The sequence below is a fragment of the Paralichthys olivaceus genome, chromosome 2 (genome assembly GCF_024713975.1).
Source record: "Paralichthys olivaceus isolate ysfri-2021 chromosome 2, ASM2471397v2, whole genome shotgun sequence".
NCBI lineage: Eukaryota > Metazoa > Chordata > Actinopteri > Pleuronectiformes > Paralichthyidae > Paralichthys > Paralichthys olivaceus.
Genome location: NC_091094.1, coordinates 10,463,878 through 10,488,903, shown reverse-complemented (window position 1 = coordinate 10,488,903; position 25,026 = coordinate 10,463,878). Strand labels below are relative to the sequence as shown.

The window sequence follows — 25,026 nt, the reverse complement described above, 5'->3', positions numbered from 1 at the left end:
TGTCTTAGAGGATTTTTTAAGGATACCTGCACAGCTCAGTTGTAAGATTAAGTCAAATAACAAACACCAGAGTCAATGCTCAGTTTTTCTTCATAATATTTATTCTTAAAAATGAGTAAGCAGACCGTTTACGTGTCCTGTGAATACCAAAATGTGTGTAGAACAGTACAGAACAGTAAAACACCTTTCATTATATTTCTATAACAAGATCTTTTGAGCGGCATATCAAAAGTCAAAACAAAAGAAGTATTTTATTACAGCAATTCTTTTTCATCGCAAGAAATAAAACATAGGTTTCTAGAAAGAGATGTAGAAATATACATCAACATAGTCAGTGTTAAAGAGCAGGCTATAATTTCCAAACGCATAGATTGATTAACTTGCACAAACATCAGTGAGGAGGTGATAACCTCACAATGCAACCAAACCACAGGGACCAATCACATGTTTGAGAGGATGTCACAGCTCAGACAGGAGGGGCTTCAGTCACCGAAAACTTCCTCGCTTTCCCTCATTACTTCCTCTATCACGCACTTCCTCAGCTCATCAGTTCCTTATTACTTCCCTTGCTTTCTTTGCCTCCTCCTGAAAAACTGTAAAGAGATCAAAATTTCAAGTTTCACCCCCTCAGATGCTCTCGTCTGATTGCATTTTCATCAGGAAACAAGGTTGAAGGAAAAGAAAAGAAGGGAGGCGAGAAAGGCGGACAAAGGTGAGAAAGGGGAGGAAGGACGGCTCAGAGTCATTCCAGTGCTGATTGGACGAGGCCGTGATGAACTGAGATCGATCTGAACAATGAGGCCAGCTCATTGTCAATTAACCACAATGACATGAATGACAGGGGCAGACTGAGCCTTCACTCCAATAGTGACAGAAAAATTAAAAGTCGTGGTTTTAGTTTCACGATGACACTGGAAAGGTCAAAGAAACAATCAGAGTATTGCTGATATCGAGATACAAAGCATTCAGTGGCATCTTGGTTTCTCGTTCAAGCTCTTCATGTGAATAAAAAAAGCCTAAGACAGAAGTGGAAAACGTTGAAGGAGGTGGACAAGCAGAGAATCAGGGAGATAAAAGAGAGAAGGGGACGAGGGGACAGAATAAAGAGCAGGGATAAGAAGACAGATGGGTTTTGAAAAGCTCATCTGATGGGCGTCCGTCTTCTCTACAGGCGGCACAGGAAATAAAACAAGTCGGGCGGAGGCACGTCTGTCTGTCACTCTGCGTTAGACTCAGCATAATTACTGTGAAATGACGGATATCCACGACTTATAGGAGGGCAGCTGGAGGAGAGAGAGGTGTGTTTGAGACTCAGCCTGCGAGTCGCTCACTGCTTTTTGCAGCCATGTTAAGATTTCCACCTCGAACCTAACAGATGTAAAATTAAAGATATCTACAGTGTTTAAATCCTTTAATATTTCTGTAAACCTCTGGAGCAAAGACATTTAGAAAGAGTGGCGCCATGAAAATCTGCAAAGCCCTGAGGGGTCCAATAACTTGATGAACAATGACCTATTAATATCACTCAATTACATCCAGTAAGCAGAGTTTTTTGCTTACGTTGCTAAGCAACAACGCTGAATTCAAGTACAGGAGAATGACTGAAGGCCTGAAAAGGATCCGCAGCCATCACAGTCACAGCTGGTTCTGATAGCGCCCAGGATTTCAATATCTTAACTCTTAATGTACAACTCTAAGCTTCATCCTCACAGGGAATTTTGTTGCCTCCTGTAGCCTCAGCACTAAGACATGCTGCTGTATCCTCTCTTAACACACTAAACTATGTAGAATGGTCCCCAAGCTGCTACATCTTAGAAAGTCACATCTGGGTACCTAGTACCTAATAGAGAAACACAGCACTTTGTCAATACATGTACAGTGTAAGCCTTTTTACAACACAACACGTAGGTATTGTTCTAAAGGCACAAACACTAGTGTGACCAGTACTGACACGGTACCAGGACAAGTTTCAACCACAAACTGTATGTCATCAAACTGAGTTTAGAATATCATTGTTAGAAAAGAAAGAAAACAGCTGCTTTAGTCACAATATTAAATGAAACAATAAATGTGTTATTCAAAGTTTGTGCAAAACAGAAGCAGACTACGAAATAATGAAATAACCTTTCCCTTTGTTCTTCTTCTTTTTTTTTTTACAAAACAAAGATAACACTCCGAGTCATTTGTTTCATTTCCTGTTTTGTGTAGTGGTGGACACGGTTGTTGTTGTTGTTGTTTGCTGTAGTTTTCGGTTGTAGGACTTGGAGTCAAGACGTCAGGCAGCGCGGCCGCTCGGTCGGGGGTTCGGTTAGAAATGCGTCTCCTTCTCTGAGATGGTGGATATTTTCCCATCAACCTTGAGTTTTGCGTCGTTGGCAGCGTAAGGACTGAGGGCGGCGAGCTTCCCTCTCATTTTCAGATCTCGGCTTGGAGTCGTCAACTTCTTTATTCTCTGCAGAGAGAGAGAGAGAGAAAACAGGTTCACTCTTATTCTCACACCACAGTGTTACTTTTAGGAGCAGCATTGAGCAAATGTGTCTTTGCCAGCAAGTATTTGGTTAATATACAATAAACATGTCTTTGTGCAACTGTAACATCAACTAACCACTAATTCATCTATAAAGACATATGACTTCATACAATATAGAGGCAATATTCTTTAGTATATACTAAATTACATGCCATATTAAATAACAAAGTATGTTGAGGCATGTGACGGATTTAATGCTAAATCTATCTATCTTTGTATCTATCTATCTATCTATCTATCTATCTATCTATCTATCTATCTATCTATCCATCTCAGTTATCCTTTGAGGGTCACAGGAGGGCTGAAGCTAATCCCAGCTGACACTGAATCTAGTAGATATCAATCTACTAAATAACTGCTAAAAAACTAAATTTACAGCCCTGTGGTTGTATTGCTCCTTTATTCCAGACACATATGAGGTCACTGTGACCTTTAACTTTAAACATTAAAATTAAACAATTTATCTTTGAGTCCACTGATCAAGATTTTAAGAAGTTTCCTGAAGGCAGACTTGAAATATCAGGTTCAAGAGCCACCATGACCTTGACCTTTAACCACCAAAATCTATTCAGTTAATCTGTGTGTGTGAACACCAGTGCATCTGAAAACATTTGTACCAAATTTGAATAAATTCCCCCAAGGCCTTCTTGAGATATTGCGTTCACAAGATTAATGGACGGATGGACAGATGGACAGACAACCCAAAAACATGCCCCCTTTATAATAAAGCAGGCAAACAATACTGGTATTAGAGACAGAGAGCCTTAAATAAATCAAAGTAATCAATTGTAATTTAATCAAGGCACCAAGATTTCTATGGTACCCTCGTCTATGTTCGTGTGCCATGTGGACTCCATTCAAGACATGACCAAAACGTCAGTGATATCATTCTGCTGTGTTTCATCGAGCCTCAGGTCGATCAAAGGCTGGAGGCCACGACTGATCATCTCATATCAGGAGCCTGTAATTTGTTTATTTGATCCGCGCCTCAAGCAATAACAGGAGATCATCCAACTGTGTCACAATCCCTCTGAGAAAGTCTGTTGGGAGAGATACAGCAGCTGCTTGCTTCAGGCTCATTCAGCACAAGGTGGGAAAGTGATTTGCCCAAAATGCAAAATAATCAATGAAACATTTTCAGTACAACGCCTGCTAACATCGTCTATTGTTGTTTTGGATGGGAAAGGCTGTAAACACTAGTTACAGGCTCTGTATTTTAGTATTTCTGCTTGGGACCAGGACCCAGCCGGATGCTCAACGATATGCAATCACTAATGGTCCAAAAAGGTCCAGACCCTCAGTAGCAAATTTTTTCCCAAAGACGCCTCCAACCTGTTTTTTCTACGTGTTTTGACACAGGATCAAAAGAAGGAAGTTATCTGATGAATTAGAGGGGGGCTGCTGTTCCACAAAACAGGGGAGAGTTGGGGTTCTTCTAAGCAAAGGCCCTTGTGACTGAGGACGGACTGTATAAGATAGTGAATTACTGAAAGTCTGAGGGAACACATGTATCGGTTTTTTGTGCCAAGAAGAAAATTTGTCATTTGGATTGCCCCTGGTGGCTGGCTGCTGTATAGGTCATAAATTCTGTCTCCTCCATGATGGCAAATTGGACATCAACCAAACTAACAAGCTAAAGTACATGGTAAGTTTTTCTCAATGGTGGCAGGACCTCGATACTATAGCTGCACACCTCTGTCACTACTGGTTAAACTCAAGCTCCTAATTACACCAAAAGAGCAAGAATGGTGCAACTGTGTCTGGAATATTTTAGCTTTACTTTTGTTCAACTGAAAGATTTGGAGATGTGTCGACCATCTTTATAAACAGTCTATGGTTTGGTTAGAGGCCATTGTTCACCCGACTATATTTACGAAAGATATTGATAGAATTGTTAAAATAAAATAAATCATTACCTCAGAGAAGGTGCCAGGAGTCTTCCAGATCATCCAGATCATCCCAAAAGGGATACAGACCATCGAGGACATGGCCATGAACCAGCCGATACCGTAGCCCCAGTCAGGGTAGGTGTACACGTTGTTGTACTTCAGCGGTTTGTATTTAATCAGGAAGAACAGGAAAATTGCCTGTTGCAAACGAAAAGGACATTATATTCATACATTCACATTGTAAGAAAGAAATCCCTCTGATGAATAAATAAAGTTCCCGGTGCCCAGTTTGAATTCAGAATCCGTGTGGTGCTGTAATAAATACTGATATAGTAAAGGTAAGTCTGAGGGCCACTTACATACACTAAAGAGCCTTCATGTATCATTCATGTAGACTGTATGTTCTGCTGTTACTGGCTCTATGACAACAGCTACAGGTTACAGCTGAACTGAGTTAAAATGCAAGATTAAAAAATATTCTTTTATTCCACCATTAAATATAATAAAAAACTAAAATTGCCTCTGTTCCTAATCACTACTGTGATCGTCTGCATGATGAGTTGTTTGCTGATGATGTTGTGTTTGCCGTGCACTCACAGCACAGATGCCCGGGGTCAAGATCATCCAGCACCATTTGATGAAGAAGACAGGTTTGTAGCCAATCATGTCTTCGATGTTCGTGTAGAATCTGTCACTACCTGAAACCAAATAAGCGTCACTCAGAGTCTCTGCACGGATCATCAGAAATAACGATGTGATTGATGTTTCTTGACAGAGGATGGTTATCTAAACAGAGATGCTGATTGGACGTGGATGATTTCTAGTCCCAAACTTTTAATGAAGAGTCACTTGGTTTGTTGTCAAATTGTTTGGCAGAAAATAAAATAAAAGCACTATTTAAATATAAAATTTAAATGTTAAATAAAACAATTACAAAATAAAACATTTAAATATAGAAATTTAAAGAGCCAAACATTGTATTTCTTTATTTAATGCATTGTATGCATGTGCACAGTGCAATACACAATGTTTGCTTGGGGAAAATAATGAATAGGAAATTCTCACGCTGCTATAACACCATAATATAACTTTAACATCACTCAAATGAATTGTGTGCCTTGTGCGGCACAGTGAATGCTGCATGGAGATTGTTCTCCAGCAGAGGGCAGAGAAGAAATATGACAAAAAGCCTGACTCTATATTTGTGCATTTTCTTGATTTGACATCTGACAGTTTCCTACACAGACTACTGATACTGTATCTGAAGTGACCAGAGTGAGAGGTAGAAAGCATCTCTGCTCTGAGATCTCTTGTTGTGTTTAAACCTGAGCGTCTCTTCTTACCGTACACCCAGCCGATACATATGGACTCGAATATGGCCACGAACAGCAAACACATTCCGCTGGCTGCGTACGAGTCAAACAGCTGGAAGACGTACATCCCTCCCTGATTAGACAAGACAGGCGTCAGTTTTCTGTCACAGCCACAACACGAGCATCAGATGCGGTTGGATGAATGTGAATATGAAGTGAATCAGGTGTGTGTCAATTAGCCTGTCAGGGAGTGAGGACACAAGCTCATGTATTAAACAAATCCACAGTGTCACCCAACTCTGATATTTCTTTACATTTATTTAAAATGAGGATTTAATACAATATTAATAAAACATTGCTACTGTTTTTTCATTGGTGTCAGAGTTTTAATTGGCTAGCTTAACTGGTTTATAACATACAACTGTTCTTAAGTGGTCCATTATGGCTCAGATACATGGAAAACACTTTGAGGTGATGTATTATAGAGGATGATATATTTATTTAGTTAAACCAGTGGCCATTTAGCTCAGTTTAGCATAAAGACAGAAATCAGGGGAAAACAACTCTGCCAAAGATAACATATTAAAAATCTCCTTTTCTGAAGCTAACTACTTAACATGCCATATAATTTGATCAAACCAAAAATGAGTAAATTATAACTTTATTTTGGGCTGTCTACTGGGTAATTTTATTTTTAATATTTGTATTTCCTCTAGCTGATATTGTATAAGCCTACATATGTAGGAGTGTATCGTTTGTCTCTTCATAACAGTGTTATTAATCAATACTTTCCCAAAATGTCACAATGCTCCTTCAAATTATTCCTTAGTACCGGTGGTTATGGTCACATTTACATCATCTACTCTCCCTACCCTACCTCCGGTGACATCACTGCTCAAACCTCGCCAGCAAACAGTTAAGAATATCATCAAAACATCACTGACTGACTCCTTCAGACAAGTATTACACTACACTCCCAGAAGACCTTTTGAACTGTGTTAAATCCTGCTCCTTACTCCTTGTGACATCTTATTCATGATGGCTCCTTGCTGACAGAAATGAATACAGAGTCTCAGGAGCCTCGAGTGCAGGTGGGGGTGGGAGATGAGTTCAAATGTAGTGGTGACTGAAAATGGGCACAAAGCAGCTGTATATAACAGACATGCTTAAATATTGCATCCAATTGTTTCTGTCTTTTTTTATTATGGGCCACTAGAGTACAGCATGTTTACAGTGGGGGTGGATGAGTGCAGTGCATATGGAGAGATGAGAAGCTTTTAGTGGATGGAAGTCCTCGATAGTATGAGGTTCAAATGTTTGATCAACACAGAATAATGACAATAATCTGAATGTACCTGACTGGATTTTATCTTAGACTTGTCATTGATGATGATGATGATGATGATGATGATGATGATGAAGATGATGCTGGCGCTGGTGATGATGATGATATGGCTGCATTAAAAAAAGCATTATGTGAAGGTAAAAATGCAAACAAGCAATTTATACTATCTTGCTCTGAAGATATAAAGATCCTTAGCGGAAATAAAAGTAAAAAAATATTTACTTTTTTACAGTTAAAAGTACTTCACTTCTTACATCTTACCTTAAAAACAAGTTTTATTTTATTTATTAGAAAGTATTCGCAACACGAATTACCTGTGATTGTAATCAGATAATCAGATTTGAAAGGATTGTCTCAAAGAGCTTCGACCACATGATTCAAATCAGTTCATTCTTTAGTCCAACTGAACCTTTATCTCAAATTCAAAGAAGTTTCCTCAAGATGTTCTTGACATATTGTGCTCCCAGGGACAGATGAACAACCCGAAAACAGTACTGGCCTTGAAAAGTAGTACTATCTCTAATATCTCTTTATCTCTAATGATGCGACTATAGCCGAGTCTTACCTCCGTACACATGATGAGACCTATGAAGAACGAAACTATTGACATGCCCAGGATCAGCAGCTCTCTGCGGTAGCCTCTCCTGAAGGTCTCTGGGTACATGTCCACCACAGCTGTCACCAAACTCTCCACACACACAAACTGCAACGAAAACAAAAATAATTATTTGTAATAAAATGGAAAGGCATTTTATAACAAATGTTTTTATAACTAATGTAGCATTTAAATATAAAGTTTTCACCAGAGCTTAATAGACATAATAATCAATTTGTGACATTTAAAAACTACATAGCAATTTAAAGGTGCACACATTTAATCTAACCAAAAGTTATTGGCTCAAACTTTTCTGTAGATCCATTCTACTTCCATAGTAACATATGGACATGTAGTAACAGTGCTGCAGAACAGTAGTTTCATTATTTGTGTTTACTTGTGAAATTATAATATTCTATTTATATATAAATTATGATAATTATTATGACCCCAGTGGATCTCACCTGACTGTCCAGGCCCAGAAAGATGAGCATCATAAAGAAGAGACAGGCCCAAAGAGGAGACAGAGGCATCATAGTAACAGCCTTGGGGTAAGCAATGAAAGCTAGACCAGGACCTGCATCACAAAAAAAATTCAAAAAGCAGGAGTTTAATAAGAGCAGGAGCAGGTTCTTCCAGCAAAATGTAAAACATAATAGTAATAACCAAGGTTTAACCCATAAAACACTCACTGTTAAGATACAAAGCTTGAGGCCTAACCCTATGTTTTGTGTAAATTGATAGATTGAAAGACCATGTGTACGACATGTTATTCTATTTCTAAAGAATAAACCAGCAGAGATGCACAAGTGACACGGTATCTTTTCTATGTACATGTGGATCAGATGCTCAGACTGGGTCAAAAGAAAATGCAGTTGAGTAATTTATCACTTCTATTTGGTGATGGAGCATTGGAAACACATTTTCTAAAACATTAGGCACTACCCTCACCATACTCCAAGACAAACATTTCAAATCTCTCACTCTGTCACATTCACTAAATCATTTATACAGACTTGAATTAATCATTCTGCGGCGGTCTAAGAGCCGAGGTGAAGAGTGTGGACTTATATAACTGGGTATGTGTATCCATTCTAACAGAATGTGGTGGACGGAAGCACAAAGATCCAGCTTGTTTTAGATCTAGTGTGTGCCTCCTTCACAGTTCTTAAAGTCTGTAGTTGATTCATTATATTTATTCTGAAGCATTACATGATATTGTGTGTTATTATCTCACCAGACTCTGCCACGGCTTCGATGGGAACATTTTGTTCGTAGGCCATGAAGCCCAGCACAGAGAAGATGGCAAAACCTGCCACAAAGCTGGTGCCGCTGTTCAGACAACACAGCATGATGCAGTCCCTGAGGAGCGAGACAGAAAGAGAGCGATCGCACTTACTGGTCCAGTGGCACTTGACCATAATACGACAAAATGGATGGAAACGCATCACCTTTCACCACTGGTGTTTTACCAAAGACTGCGTATGGACGACAAGACAGCTTCCCAAAAGTGAAGCCAATGTGTATTGATTGTCACCTGGTGACTAACTGCAGTGCAGATTATGAATCCTGCCTCCATGTAAATTGATGGGACACGCACACGTTTAATACGTTTTTCTCAAGGGATGGTTTCTGTCATTGTAGGTAGTTCTAAACACTGATGTTTGTCACAATTCATATTTTTCTGGAGGTTTGTTTTTATTAGTTATTTGATGCTTTAAAAACACGGTGGAGCATCATGATTGGTTGAGAATGTGTATCCTTCCCCCAAATTGCTACTGGACAGACTCTGGCACAAAATGGTGGCATCTGGAATATTTTGGCTTCACTTTTTGATTGTGGGAGGAAGTTGAGGGACATGTATTTCTATTGATGGAATTTATTATCATCCAACCACCCATCTACATGTGGCCACTATCTTACCTGTAGCAGTTGTTGTTGTAGGAATTGTAACTTCCCAGAGCAGTGAGACAACCCAAGCAGATGGCATAGGAGAAGAAGATTTGTGTTCCTGCATCCACCCATACCTGGTGTAAAAGTCACAAAGACACAGTGCATACACAGATATGTGTGTGAGTAGACAGAAAAGTGTTTCCGTAAAGTGTTGGCTCATTAAGAGCATCAACAACGGCTTCATTGACGCTTGTTACAGATTCTCTAAATGTTTTCCTGATAGTTTTTCTTCGGGTTGAGTTCTGGTGACGTATGAGTCACATCAGTTTCATGCTCATCACATCATCCACTGACCCCTCACTGTCTGCTTCTAGGTGATTTTACATAATTTCACCGCACATCTTACCCCTAACCTTCACCAGGACCTCAGAAATTACATTTTGCACCAGTAGGACCGAGCTTTGGGAAAAGGTCCTAAAGAGGTACAAAAACTAGCACATACACACAAATCAAAGTTTCAGAAACTTATACAGCATCTGATCATTTCTCATGCTCTTAATCCAGCTTAAAGTTTAATATCCACTTCATTCTTTTGCTCCTCAGCCTATTATCATTGGCAATAAAATTTCTTTGTGCCATTTTTTAAAATTAATTAAACCTCAGAATTAGAATGAATAGAGGAGGCTTTCCCATTTACAAGCGATTACCACGATACGGCAAGAGGTCTCATGAAAGCCCACATTTCTTTTGTTACCCCTCGTCTACCTGATTTTCATCATCTCACTGACTTGGTAATGAAATTATGGCTCAGCTCAACCGTTCTCTTTCCCCTCAGAGAGGCACACAGCGGAGCAGCATGAATCATGGATTAACATCCTAAAAGTAGCTGCAGTCTCCCAGTGCCTAAATATTCATATTACGCTTCACTAACTTCCTTTCCACTGTTAGATCAGGATTAATTATCGACAGCTTTTATAGTTTTTACTTGTTTGACTGGAAGCTTTTCGGCAGTATAGTGGCAGAGTGAGTAGAGAAGTAGGTTGAATTTTATTTGAAATCAAATTAATTAAAAATTACATTTAAAACTTCACTTTGTACAATTTAAAGATCATAATATGGACAATTTCTTCAATAGAAAGTAGTGGCAGTGATTTGAGTTGCATCGTGTAAATCGGAGGGACACATGTCCCAAAACCTGGACAAATAAACTCCAAACTATATATGCATGGAATTTTTACTGGAGTCACACTAGTGACTTGACTTTGTCTATTCAATGGTGCGGCGAATGTCTGTCGATCATTCTACTACTTTGCTCCAGGCGGAAATATCTCAGCAAATACTATATAGATTGCCAATAAAGTTCATATAGATGCTCGTGGTCAACAAAGGAGGAATCACAGTGGCTTATGTGGTTTATGTTGAAATATCTCAACTCTTGATTAAATGCCATTAAAGTTGGGGCAGAAACTCTCAACTACAGATTGTTTTTATTCCTAGTTCCCAGCGAAACTAAAATGGTAAACTCAGCAAATATTATAGCTAATATTAGCGAGTTAGCATCTTAAGTGAGGATTGAGCTCCATCAGCAACCTTACAGATCTGTTAGCATGGCTGCAGATTGGTAGTGTTGTATTTTTGGCTGGAAACCATCCAAACTACAAAAGCAACAGAAGTTCTTATTTTCTTGACTCATGCATTTGTGAGGTTAATGACGTGTGGATAACGACCGTCCTCCTGCGATTGAAAAGATGGAAAGAGCTGAACGATATGAACATAGAGTAAAAACATGACTTTGACACTGGAGACTAGTTTGCATTCAATAATGTCTTATAAATAGTATCTTTAGTTTTCTTGAGTTGTATTCAGTGCAGTAGCTGATCTTTCTCTGTCCTCAAAGTATGATAACTGATAATATATTAAATATTTCAAACATGGAATGTCATTACTGATGCATTGATGTATCAGGGGTAGCTTTAACCACATGATTTACCGGTTGATAATTTAGACGCATGGTTCCCAAACTTCGGATCTGGCCCAAATCAAAGATTCATGGGATACATGTGGGGGGTCGTGAGTTACATAATAGAGCAGGAAAAAGAAAACAGCTTGTTCTTCTACACAATTTCTATTTCTATTTGTATTTTTATTTAATCTTATATCATATAATATGACTTCCCTGTCAAACTGTTATTTAAATCAAGCCATCTGAAAATGAAGGGTAGGCTCCATTACTCTCTGGTTACCCAAGAACTCTGAAACATGAGAAGTTTACGAATATGTTGTCCTGTAAAATCTTTTGAAAGTTAAAAGTAACTATATAAATACATTAAGTAAAGTAAAACATTTAAAATCCAAAGGGAAAGAAGTTTAAAACTGCTTAAAGTTTATTTTTGAAAGTACCTCAAAATTGTTCTGAATAAACAAACATACTTTCTTACCACCACTGCATTAGGTAGACAATTGTATATCTTATATGTATTTGATAAATATTTGGAGATACAAACAGGTTAAGAGGCACAATATTGACTAGAGTAATCTCTTGTATCCCACCTTATTATATATTTAAGCACAATATCTAAACAGAATAGTTTTATTCATGGAAACATGTACGATCCTGAATGAGACAGCAGTAAATAGTGCATTAGGAAACTAGTTTGTAGTGCAGCACAGCATCCTAGAACCCACGGCATAGCATGGGGTGCTAGCGAATTCAAACTTAATGCAGCATGGCTCTTTGAAAACTCTCTCACATCACCATTCAGCCACTAATCTCATTTCCCCACCGAGGAACAATTAACAAACGCACGGTCTTCGCTCCCTCCTGGGAGTAACCACGGTAACTTCTGTGACCTCACAAACACAGGACTGTTCCTGTGGAAGAACAGGCCTTTCTCTCCTAATGTTCATTAATGTTCCCTTTAGTTCGCCCTCGGCCGATAGCCGCACTGAGCGCTGAAACCTTAAAGGCCCAGGCTCCGAGAGAATCACTTGTTGATGTTGTGCCTAATTTGGTCGGCTTGTGTTTGGTTATGTTGAGACTGTGCCTTCAGGAAACTTTTCTACATTGTGGAAGCCTGATGACATTTCTTTTTTTAAAGTTCAGCAATAAGAAATTCAGCCGAGATGAAGAAACTAAATTTAACTCACTACTTTACTCCTGAGAGACCAATCAATGAATGAGATTTTATTTATACCTGATAATCAATGTTATTCTGAAGTTCAACAAATAGTGAACGCCTGCAACAGTGATTCACTGAAAGATAAAGTCAAATGTTTCCGTGAGCTTTAAGATTCCATTGGCAACATGTCAAGAGATGCATAAAAATATCTTCTTTGAATAATGATTGTCTTACATGTTTTGTTCAGCCTTTCAACATGAAATTCAATAAGTCCATAATTAATAACCATGCAAATACTTTGTTATTAATAAAAACATTTCAATGTTTTAATGTCTCCAACTTCAATCTATGACTACGACAGGTAATCATATTTTGATGATTGGAACAAAATTGACAAATTAGTTGTGTTGTTACAAATAAACTCAAAGTAACATCACACTCAAAACACATTTCTGCTCCCAGAGCAAGTGAATTGTTCAGTTCATATGATACAGAACAAGGTATTTTGGAACAGGTTAAAATTAAACCAGTTATCTTCATGAAATTTTACATCAGATGCAGTAATTGCAGCATAAACTTTGTCATTTTATTCATTACTTTTATATTCTTTCTCTGTCTGAAGTATTGGATTTCTCTGAGCAGGACATTTCTGAAATTCTTCTTCTTCTTTGGAGACACTTTTTTTTTATCTGACAGGATTACAAATGGTGGCTACAGCAAATCCCAGCCGACAATCTTTGTGTGTGAGGCTCAGAGTGATGACATCCAGCACTCTCCTGTAATCCTGACTAACACATCTGGCTTTGAAGCAGCTGCTACATGTTTCACTATCTTCAGTAGCTGGGTTTTTTTTTTTGTGAAAATGTGAGATAGAAACTATGAACGCAATCAAAACAATGAAGTTATGGGCTGTAAAACCACACTACAAAGCTCCATAGAGTACCAGAACTGCAGAGTGATCATTCACTATGCAGCCAACTGTTTAAAATCAGATTTGTCATCAATAACTTTCTGTGGTGAAAATGTCTGTGTTACGTTTAGAGATGTGTCCAAAATCCTTTTTTGCAGGTTTGGAGAAATGAGGCAAACAGCATTTGCAGTTGTGAAGCATAGAAAGACAGCAATGATAGTCAGAGAGAGAGAATGTGAGAAGTGTAAAGAGAAGGAGCGAAAAGTCGAGACAGAAAAAGGTATACGAAGAAGAGAAGAGGGAGGGCATGAGGAAGTTTAGGGTGTGAAAAGAGGGGGTAACACACACACACACACACATACACACACTGACAGCCTGCTGGATGGAACAGAGCCCTGATTGTCTGTGAGGAAGCTAATTTAACACTGGTGTCAGAAGTAATGTCTTCCTCTGCTAAACAGCAGCACTTCTTTATCACCCTCCTTCACTCGCTCTGTGCCTCTGATTGTCTGTTTTTGTCAGTCCCCCTTTTTCTCTCAATTCTTCACCAACCATCTTCATCACAGTTTCTCTTTTTCTTACTTTACTAAAATCGCAAATGCGTTTATGAGTTTGCCTCCTTATTACATGACTTCACACATTGGTACCTACATTTAAATATTGTTACGTACTGTGCTGGTACAGCGTTAGTTTAAATAATTACACTATAACTCCACAATAATTACATTACCAGCTGTAAGTGCTACAAAAACAACCTACTAAATCAAATACTCTGCTATTGGTTGGTATCTCCCTTTCTATCTGTTTTATTGGGAATTATTTTCTCTGTTTGTATTTATCAATCTTTTAATAGCTAACGTTCATGTTTCGTCTATGCTACAATATATCATGTGTTCATAACACCTTTCTCACCACAAGGAGCTGCTCTGCTAAACATTCGTGTGGAACAGTCTGGCTCGTCTGCCTTTACAGTTACAGTCCCACCAGATTTCTAGTTATTTCAGAGGCAGCAACATTTGCTTGTTATCACATCGATGGCGTCTCATCCCATGGACCGACGTGAGGAGTGAAAAACAGGTGTTCAGACAGGATAAGAGTCTGAACAGGAGGTGATGTGTCAAATGTGCAAGGTGGAAGAGAGCTAATCATTTTGTAAACGCACAGTTTCGGATATGCATGATTACAAAACAGACACTGGCATCACACTAAAGTTGTGTGTCAGGTGAGTGCAGTGGTGTTTGGTTTTCAACTCAGGTGTTAAAGCTTTTCAATCTTGGAGAACTTGTTATATTTAGCATTTATCTTCTCAAATGATACTGACAAAAAGTTTTTACATGCAAAGTTGTAAAAATGAGCTGTATTGTAAAGAAACAAAGGTTATGATCACAACATTCTATCTATCTATCTATCTATCTATCTATCTATCTATCTATCTATCTATCCATCCGTCCATCCACCTGCTCCCGTCTCTTCTCTCCTCCTCCCTCAAACTCTTCATCTATTTCAATTCACGTTGTCATGACACCCCATCCAATGACATTTGCTAGTGCACTGTTGCCTAGCGACCCCGAGCTGTCTGCCTTTTCCAAACGAGGTCAAGGAGTCTGCTCTATCTCTATGACTTTTATGCTAATGCACCACCTCTATTAACCTTAAATCCTGATCTTTCCACCCCTGCAGGTTCTCAGAGCTCTGTATTTGTTTATCGTTTCATCACAGACAGGAAGTGTAGGAAATATCACTGTTCTATATTAGAAGTAGAATCAGTATCAGTAGGAATGAAGCCAAATGTAAACATTGTGAAACAGCTGCTTTTTACTCTTTGGCTCCAGAACATGTAGGTGTCAAACATCTTCTTTCTGCATGGGATGATAATACAAGTTGTTCTGTGTATCCTGGACATTGAACACATTGTGATGGGGGAGGGGAGGGGGAAAAAGGCCTGACTCCTTATTTCATCACAGTAACAGCAACACCACCTGTCCCCCTGGCAGCTACTCAGCTCCACACAGGTGGGAGGCAGGGGTATCAATGCATTTCCCTGAGTCTCATAGTTTAAGCATAATATAATAAGTCCAGTTCAACAGATCAAACAATCAAAATGCTGCCTGAAGCTTCCTGTTGGAATTATAAGTTAAGGACTCAGGAACAACATAAACAAAGGAGTTAGTAACAAGCCTGGATTTTGAATGTGTATTATATACAATGTAGTACAGTGTCTTTGACATGAAGAACCCCCTCCCTGCTAAAATACCCTGTCAGTATCACCAGGCCTGGGTATCTGGACATGCAATTCCAAAGCCAACCTGCCACCATTAGCAAGAAAAGTAGTACCACCCTCAGTGAAGAGCTGTATCTGTAGACATGATGTATGGAATCTACAGGCAAGATGTTATTCGCCCCTGCAACCCTGACACAATCACCAATGAGCATCAAAACTCATTAGTGTGTGTGTGGTGTGTGTGCATGTTCTGTGGGAATATTTTAAATGTCCAATGCAAAGACGTGGTTACACTGCATCCTAACACAGAAATAAAGATAATGGAACTGTAGCTGTAAAACTGTATCGCAACAGCAATGACGAATACTTCCCTTGCAACATTAGAAGACAAACACGGATCATTGAGGCCTACCTGAGGGTCCGAGAGACGTGAGATGTCTGGGTAGAGGTAGAACTTGATGCCTTCTAATGCTCCGGGCAGCGTTACTCCTCTGATCAACAGGACCAACAACATGGCATAAGGGAAGGTAGCTGTCACGTATACAACCTGCGGACACACAATATGCACAGGTCTGAGAGTCTAATTGGTGTGCAGATGATAGAAAAACACAGTTGACGATGAGTTGAACTGTCAGAACTTGCAGCAGTAGTTTCTCAAATAGCCTGATAGGATGCAGACAAAGGGAAGTTGTGCAAGGCAAACCCCTGCTACCAAGAGCTTAAAGGTCCTATGTTGTTAAAAGTGAGATCTATGTGACTTTCTAGGTAGTGAAACAGGTTTTTGGCTTTAAAAACACAGTGAAAATATCAAAATGCACAATCCACAGAGAACTCAGCCCTTATTCAGAAAGTGTGTATGTAAATGAGCCCACAGCATTTCCGTAAGTTTGTGATGTGACAGATATACAGTCAACACCCTCAGTCATGACCCCAGTACAGTAGTAGGCCGTAATCCATGCAGAAAGCAGTCAACCAATCAGAAGAGAGGCTCAGAGACGGATAAATAACACCCTGTTCTGGCTTGATCTCAAGAGGAAAGACTTAAAACCAGAAAAATGTCCTTTTAGGGATTTTATATTATAACTTACAAACTAAACACAAGAAAAGTGTAATATTTAGGGCCTTCATTAAATATTGGGTTCTTACCAATGGAACCAATGGATCCTGAGCTGTCACATACACTTTTAAAATGGCAAATTGCTGCATTGTGTTTTGAATCCAGCTTATCATTATCTATTATGTACAGAATCTGACGTGTCATATAGCTAATAAACCTGGGACCTGGAATCAGACATAACAATACCCATGAAAAGACATATATGCATTTGGTAAGGTATCATACACAGCGGTGTAGCACTGCGGTCAACTCAACACCACACATACACAGCACCTTTTACAGAGGCTAACGCTTGCTAACCATCAAACCAACGCTCCCTTTTTTATTGAGCTATTCAGAAGTTGCAGAATTGTGCTCGAAATCTCAAGACTCTTAGAAACCTCTTGAAGAAAAATCCTGGCCTCTTGGAAGGCAGAGGCAGGCAACATACATCCCCTGGCTCGCTGGCATCCAGTCAAAGTCCAATTGAGGACAGAACAGGACAGAACAGAGCCGGGCCAGGGGACTGAAAAGAAAAGAGGGCTCCTCTGGCCCCGTCTCTTAAACAGGAGAAGCCCAGAGGAGTGATGCTGGCAGTGTGGGAAAATGTGCTTCTCTTTGAAGCATGCACAGGAGTGCACGAGTAAACGCACACTCACACAAAACTTCATTCACAAAATATAAATGGGTGTGTAGATACTACAGATAAGATTAACCCTTCACACACGTCGGCTCTAAACACACAAGATGCACGATGGGACATAACTCTGGTCACACTACTGTACAACTTCAGGCAGCAGTTTTATGAATGGAAGCTTTGCAGCACTGAGCTTCTTAAACAAACTTCAGTTTGGGGACAAAAAGTTTGTGACTGCTTTTTCAAATTGTTAGAACTTGATACTTTGCGATAAATATATTAATACAATAAAACCTGAATATTTATAGATATGAATTTAATCCTAACCAAGGTAATGTTTAACATTAAGACACTCCTCTCTAAACTCAGCATGGTCTACAGGGAAACTGTGGGAAAACTTGTCTCCTCCATTAATTTGTCAAATAAAACGATTACACATTCTAAACCTCTTTCTCCCCAGCTCCTCGTGGGATCTAATGAACAATATTCAATCTCTCCATGAACATTCCGATTCTCAACATGCTCCCTCCAGCTCACCACGGGTAAACATTTAAAGCTACCACAAATTTACTGGTCAAACTTGCCCCTGCCTCGCCGTAAATCTAACGGGAGGGCTTAAATGTGAGAATGGCCGGCAAACAACAAAAGCAAACAGCTTAGTCGAGTCGGAACTGAATGGGCTCTAGGGTCAGTGGAGAAGAAAAGCACCCCTCTCTCTCTGAGCTGTGGTAAATTTCTCATAGCGGGAGAGAGTGAGGCAGAGGCAGCAGAGGCGGAGGCTGAGGATACACTCTGCATGCTCCTCATGAACACTGTCCTTTCCCCCACTGAATACAGGAATCAATCTTGGACCAGCAGCTAAAGGCCGGCCATGAAGAAGCATTCTCCCCCTCTTACTTCACAGCCACACAAAAGACACTTCAGGGAGATATAGGCATCGCTGCCTGGGTGTTTTTTTCCCCGTCATGTGCGAAACCCATTAATTTTTCTTCCTCACACACTTCTCCTCCCTTTTTTTTCACTTTACCCTCTTTCTTCCTTCTTTTTCTCACTCTATATCTCACTCTACTCATTAAATCTGACAGGAGTTTCTCAGGTGCAGACTCCACATCGGCCTCCTCAAGGCTGCAAGACGAGACTCGAGGAGAGCACATTAAAATGGAGAAAAGGTAGGAGTGGGTGGTGCAGACGCCCCCTTTGTCCTCAACTTGCAGGAGGGTGTATGTGAGGAAGTTGTTTTGAGGACAATGTGTGAAAATGCTGCATCTTGTGGTTGCTCCAGGAAACTAAAACTGCCGGCAGAACCAAAACAACATGTACACACATTGAAAATTAAACAAATTCAAGTACAGATTCTTCTGTCATGAGTTGGATGGTGTGGTTACAGCAATATTACACATGCAGCATCATTTTCACAAGTTCATCATGTGAATCCATCATGCAATACAAACAGGAGGCTCTCGCTTTCCGCTGCTACCGCTCGACTCCCACTTTCACACACACACACAATAGTAAGCATGCATTACTCTGTCTTACCTTGCCAGTTGACTTGGGTCCTTTCCAGATGCAGAAGTAGCAGATGAACCAGGCCAAAGCCAGACACATGGCCAGCTCCCAACGCACCCCCCCCATGTGCTCGATACCATCTGATATCTTCAGCACTCTGCGTCTGTTTTTGGAAAGAAAACACAGACGATTACTAACTTACAGTTTGGTTTTTAGCGCATTTCACTCAAGCTACAATGTGATATAATGGAGTCCACTGAAGGTACTTCTGAAGCAGTGCTACATCTGCACAGTTTTAGATCTTTTAGGTCATTATAAATAGTGATATCAATAGCTAGTTCGCCATGTTCCCTCAGAATATTGGTGAATGCATCCCCCACCACCCCCACACAATATATCTACTCTTCAGCTTTAAAACAAAACTGAAGAAAACGATACTGTATATACTGAGAGTTCATTTTGACAACTTACAAATATAATGAGCAATGAAGTGGATATTTCTTGAGGCTACAAACTCAACAACAGGAAAACAAACCCATACAAACACTGGCTTTGATCATTAAAGGGCCTTACCTGACTTGTACAGTCACTTACTACTAAACTATTTGCTCTCATAAATACAATGACCCTGACCAACCAGAGGAACAATTAATGAATCATTATGATATCTTAAAGATGACACAGTGAGAAAAGCAATAGCCACAATCTTGTGGCTCTTCGGTCTTTACCTACTATTGACAACTTACTTTTCACCTGTCAGTTAATAACTTAGCCTGGAAGACAACCAACAAGGCCCCTTTGTGGTGTCCATTACATCAATCAGACTCGTCAGCCGTGACAGTATGAGCTAAATTAGAGTTTAGGTTTAACAGAACTCTCCTCCATTATTATCTTTTCCGCTGCATCTACTAGTTTAATGATAGTAATCCTCATACAGCTGTCAGACATGCTGGTGGCCCCCAGATGTGCAACTTCATCATGGTAAACAGATGAACCAGCTGACAAAAGCACTCTCTTGGTAAAGTAGATTTCTCTGTTGAGAAGTAGTTACTATGCAAAACTTTAAATCCAGAAGAGTCTCAGGTTCAATATGTTGGCGTGTTGTACTGTGCAGAGTAAATGCCAGTTGCAGGGCATTTTATCAGCGACAGTGACATCATCGATTGTCACTGGCAGCGAAACAGTTAATTTCCTGTTTGCTGAAGCACAGCCAGGCAACAGCATTGATGGAGGATGAGAAGCGAGAGTCGTAGCCACAGAGTTACAAGGTGCTGCCAAATCTGTGCCACCGGGTTTACCCCCGCAGCTCCTGACCAGCCATTGATCGTCATGACATGTTCTTGGTGGCCGGCCACTGCCTGGGTCCAACTGCCACCCCCCACCACCACCCCCCGTCCACGGTCCCTTCCTGGTCAGACGAGAGGGCAAGATGTGAACACTAATGTGTGTAAATATACTTGTCCATGGTCTAAGTGTCAGTGATTTAAAGCAGCATATCTTTTGTGCATGGTATATTTGCAGGTTTTCAGGGTAAATGATAAAATCTTTAAAAAAAAGTATTATTATCTACCTGGTCACATAAATATTCTAAAACGCATCAACGAAAACTTGTTAAGCCACTTTTACCATTACATTTTTGCTGAAGTATTTGTAAAGTTTTAAAATGTATAAATACAGAATATTCATCTCAGTCTCAGCAAAGACATTTGTAATCTCTGGCTTTTGACGTATTCAGTGATGCAGTTGTCATGTTGTTTCACAGCTGCACAAAGGATGTGTTACCTATTTTGTGATTCTTTTCATCGTACACACATCACTTATTACATACACCCTGTTCACACTCAGCTAATGCCAACATAGATATAATAAATAAAAATGTAAAGATTTTAAAAAAACATACTTATTTATTTTTGTTAAATCAGTATTTAAATCTGTACAGCTGAATGCCACTTAACACATAGCTCTGCTGTTTGTGCTGTTTGCTGTATGTACAGTACAAACACAAGTGTGTCTTGGCACAGACTGAACAAGGCTCAGTCTGTTTGTGCCAACGACACGTTGGTCAGACATGTTTGTCTCTTTTTATGTTGCTGACTTTTAAATCACTGTTTGATCAATTTAGATGAAATGCAATAATAAATACAATAAATTCAATTTAACCATTGCGATACAGATGTGTAGTTTGAGAAGATTCATCAGTAGGATGAAATTGAGATTGAGACGGAGCAGTGTAAACACAGCCGCTGGCAGTGAGACAGGAAGTGTGGTCAGCATTACACACTGACAAGGCCTGATCCGCTGCCACACACATGGCTCTAGCTGGGAGACAGCTGGCCTAACAGGGCTTGCTGACACACAAATATGAAAAGGGCTGACTAATTATTGGGGGAAAGGTTATTGAGTGTGTTTGGAGCCATCGGCAGCTCAGCTTTTCAATGATATGTTAGATAATGACTTTGAAACAGGACTTGAGATGTTAAACTGACAAAGCGTCTGTTCATGATTAATGACATGTCATTAATATTATATAGGAGTGGAGATAAAAAGTTATTATTGTTGGTTTTTAATGTGACTTATCGAACAGAGCTTTTAATTTCTTTCTTTTTTTAATGGAAAATGTAAGAGAAGATGAAGTGAAATAAAAGTAGAGATGAAAATGTACTCACTCCCAGAATTCAATGACTGGAGAAGTTGCGTTGGGGTTTGTGATGTTGGTGGCATTTTCTCCATAATAGTCAACACAGTTCTCTTTGGAAACACAACAGCATGGTATTATTTTGGCAGGTACATCAGCAGATATGATGATACATCAAGATCTGACTGCATTTCTGTGATGTCGACTTCCTTTTTCTCACGAAACAAAGAGGATGAAAATGGTGATCTGGGGCTACATGAAGATGTTTGTGACTTATTCTATATTCCCTCACCTGTATTCCAGTAATGTCCACAACCCGCCCAGGGTAGCTCAGTGGTGAAGCAGTTGAAGAGGTAGAAGATAGCCCAGGCTAGGATCACTACGTAATACACGTTTAGATGAGCTTCAATCACCTGCGTTGCATAACCGATACCTGAAAAGACAAAAAGTTACAGATGAAAGAATTCTGCAGGTGATTTAACCTCACTATGTGAAGTGGCTTGAGAAACTGCATGTTACGAATTGGCACAATACAAATACAATTAAAATCGAATTCAATTGAACTTCAACTTTAAAAACTGACCAATGTCAGTAAGACACTTGCTGATAAAAATTAAATTTAAAAATATTTGATGTAGATGTTTGCAAGAAGTGAAGTTCATTAGTTGGACTTCTTTCTACTTCTCGCTTCAATCCTCAGTATAATTAATATGACGTGTTGTCCCCTCTTACCTTCAAACAGTGGGCAGACTTTCCTCCAGCAGGTGATGCCTCCCTCACTGGTGAACTGACCCAGGGCAGTCTCCAGGAAAAACACGGGGATACCGCAGCACACAAAGAAGATGACATACGGAACGAAGAACGCACCTTTGTGCACACAAAAGAAAATAAATGCAGAACATTAATACCACTTTATTCATCCATCCATCCATTACAGTGATCATCCTTTGAGGCTCACGGGGGGGGGGGGCTGCAGCCAAACTCAGGTGACATCGGGACGAGATGAGCGCTGAAACTTTACTAGATCTGCAAGTCCGGAGGCACAAAAGTTTAAAATATGATTTCACTTCAAAAGAAAAGCTCAGGTCTTCAGTCATAAATTCCAGCAGAGATGAAACACAGTATTCGGATGAACTGACTGAGATGCCACACACACACACACACACACAGCAGGATGACCTTTTCAGATCCTGAGTAGGATCCATACTGTGCATGCTGTCTAATGAGGGAAGCCAGCTCTTCTATTGACTGCATGATTGTGCAAAATGGATGAAATAAGAAACGACATAATATTACGAAAGTTCTGTTGCCTGCTTGATTTTATACATTGAGGGCTCCAAGAAATTAAATGTCCTGCTGTGTAGACATTTTAACAATCACAGCATTTTATTAATTTATCTTATCACAGATAATCAGCTGAGTTCCTTCTTACAGGTACCGTTGTTATTTCCTCCTTCCATCAAGGGAGCTTCTCTAATGTCCTCCGCTTCATAATTATTATTATCATCTTGTAATGAAGGAAAATGTCCCTACCTCCTCCATTCTTGTAGCAGAGGTAAGGAAACCTCCACACGTTGCCCAGCCCGATGATCTCTCCGGCCACAGAAAGGAAAAACTCGATCTTGTTGTTCCAATGGCCCCTCTCATTGTACTCCCCATGGTCGAGGCTGGAGTTGGACCCTTCCGGATCTTTACCGTCCTCTGGTTTACCGTTTATAACCGGCCCACTTTTCTCAGCTGTCATGACTCTCCAGCAGCCCGCTGAGAAACAAAGAAAGAAAATGAAAAACCAATGGAAGATTTATTTAAACAGGTTGACCACCCTACCAGAACTTGAGACTTTTTCCCAGAATGTGAGTGTCCTGGGACAGTCTGAATGAGAAGAGGAGTGTCCCATTAGTGCGACACCACATCCATAATAATCCACTTTTGTTCAAATCAAACAGTGAAGAAAGTCTAATTCATTTTCACTGATTAGCTGCATGTGCCTTTAACTAACCAGAAGCGATGTGAAATCAACTATAATACCCCGTTCACTTTGCATTCAGGAGTAGAATAGAAAAATGTACATTATTGTTTTACCACCAGAATGAGATTGCTTGTGAGTAAACAGATTAGTCTCCAGCTGAACCAACTTCTGTTCAATGTGAATTTCAACAACTACAACATCAAGAATAAGTAAATATTCATATATATGAATAGTTCATCATAAAAACTTTTAAACAATTATAGTGCAGGCTAATCACTAATCAATCAGCCCAATCCTAACTGCCTACAGCATCTGAGCCTGCAGCCTCACACGAAGTTAGAATAACACGAGAAAAGAAAATGATGATATTGTGACTAAGTATGAAAGACGTGTGATCGTATGAATATGAAATCTAATTTAACCTGAGAGGTAACTCACCAGTCTCCTATGGAACAGTGGCAAAGCTCCTTTTGGCTCCGCGACGCTGCGCACTGACAATCGTCTTTACAAACACTCAGGATGGTTAAGCCTGAACAGGGGGAGGAAACGAGAGAGGGAGAGAGGGGTCAACAGAGGGGAGAGAGAACAATCTGCATACACGTCGGGTTTGAAGTGGTGTTGCTGGAGTTTCTTCGGCTATATAAAGGAAGATTCCCAGACGTGGCACAGTTGACGGGAGAGGGATCTTGCACCAGGCGCTGGAGAACCTGCGACTGCGCTTCCACTCTCCAGGCGCACCACTCTCACGCGCCTCCAGTTGGATAAAAGCCATGTGGTGGTAACATGTAGCTCACACTCTCCAGCCAGAGAGCACAGACAGCTCAGACAGCACAGACACCAGGGAGACAAAAACACTTTAAAGGGGAAAAAAGCAAGTTTTAGCATCTCAAAACATCAAATTCAAAAAACAGATAAAGTATCCTGGAATTCACATGATAACTGTAATAAATATATGACTCCACAAGTGGGATGTGTCAAGAACTGGATGATAAGTCAATTGAGTCAGTTAGTCAATTGCTTCATTTAATCATTTCAGAATTTGAAATGACAAAACTTACATTGAGGATGTTTATTCTGTCATATAAGAGATTCAAATGGGCTAAATGTCATTTGGCATAAGAGTGATGATCAGAGACAGTGACTTCAACATGTTTTACATTAAAATAATAATTTAATATATAAAGTATGATAATAATAAAGAATATTGATTGAAACGAAAATATTACAATCAATAACGTTCATGATAAAGTCATCTTTGTTTAATAGAACTGAAATGTGTTCTTTTGTGCACATCTTTTCTAATTATTGGGATTATAGTACTATAGTAATATTATAGTATAATATATATTATAATATATAATAATATCT

The 25,026-nt window shown here is 39.6% G+C and overlaps 1 protein-coding gene across 1 annotated transcript; it reads right to left on the bottom strand.

Annotated features, from left to right (window-relative positions):
- Positions 1–79: 79 nt before the first annotated feature.
- slc6a11b (solute carrier family 6 member 11b) lies at positions 80–24,389 on the bottom strand. The gene is made up of 15 exons (XM_069535254.1): positions 24,097–24,389; positions 23,223–23,450; positions 22,422–22,556; positions 21,982–22,122; positions 21,721–21,802; positions 19,085–19,217; positions 16,228–16,362; positions 9,596–9,699; positions 8,910–9,034; positions 8,137–8,249; positions 7,643–7,780; positions 5,763–5,865; positions 5,017–5,117; positions 4,447–4,617; positions 80–2,452 (listed from the first exon to the last, which is right to left on the bottom strand). Exons 2-15 carry the CDS (start codon positions 23,431–23,433, stop codon positions 2,309–2,311), a joined length of 1,836 nt encoding a protein of 611 aa, XP_069391355.1. The 5' UTR covers positions 23,434–23,450; positions 24,097–24,389; the 3' UTR covers positions 80–2,308.
- Positions 24,390–25,026: the final 637 nt, after the last annotated feature.

Coding starts and splice junctions, on each gene's coding strand:
- slc6a11b (XM_069535254.1), bottom strand. CDS start 23,433: ATGACAGCTGAGAAAAGTGGGCCGGTTATAAACGGTAAACCAGAGGAC. Junction 19,218..21,720: donor CCAGTCATTGAATTCTGGGA/GTGAGTACATTT, acceptor TTCCAAAAACAG/ACGCAGAGTGCTGAAGATAT. Junction 9,700..16,227: donor CACGTCTCTCGGACCCTCAG/GTAGGCCTCAAT, acceptor CTTTTACACCAG/GTATGGGTGGATGCAGGAAC.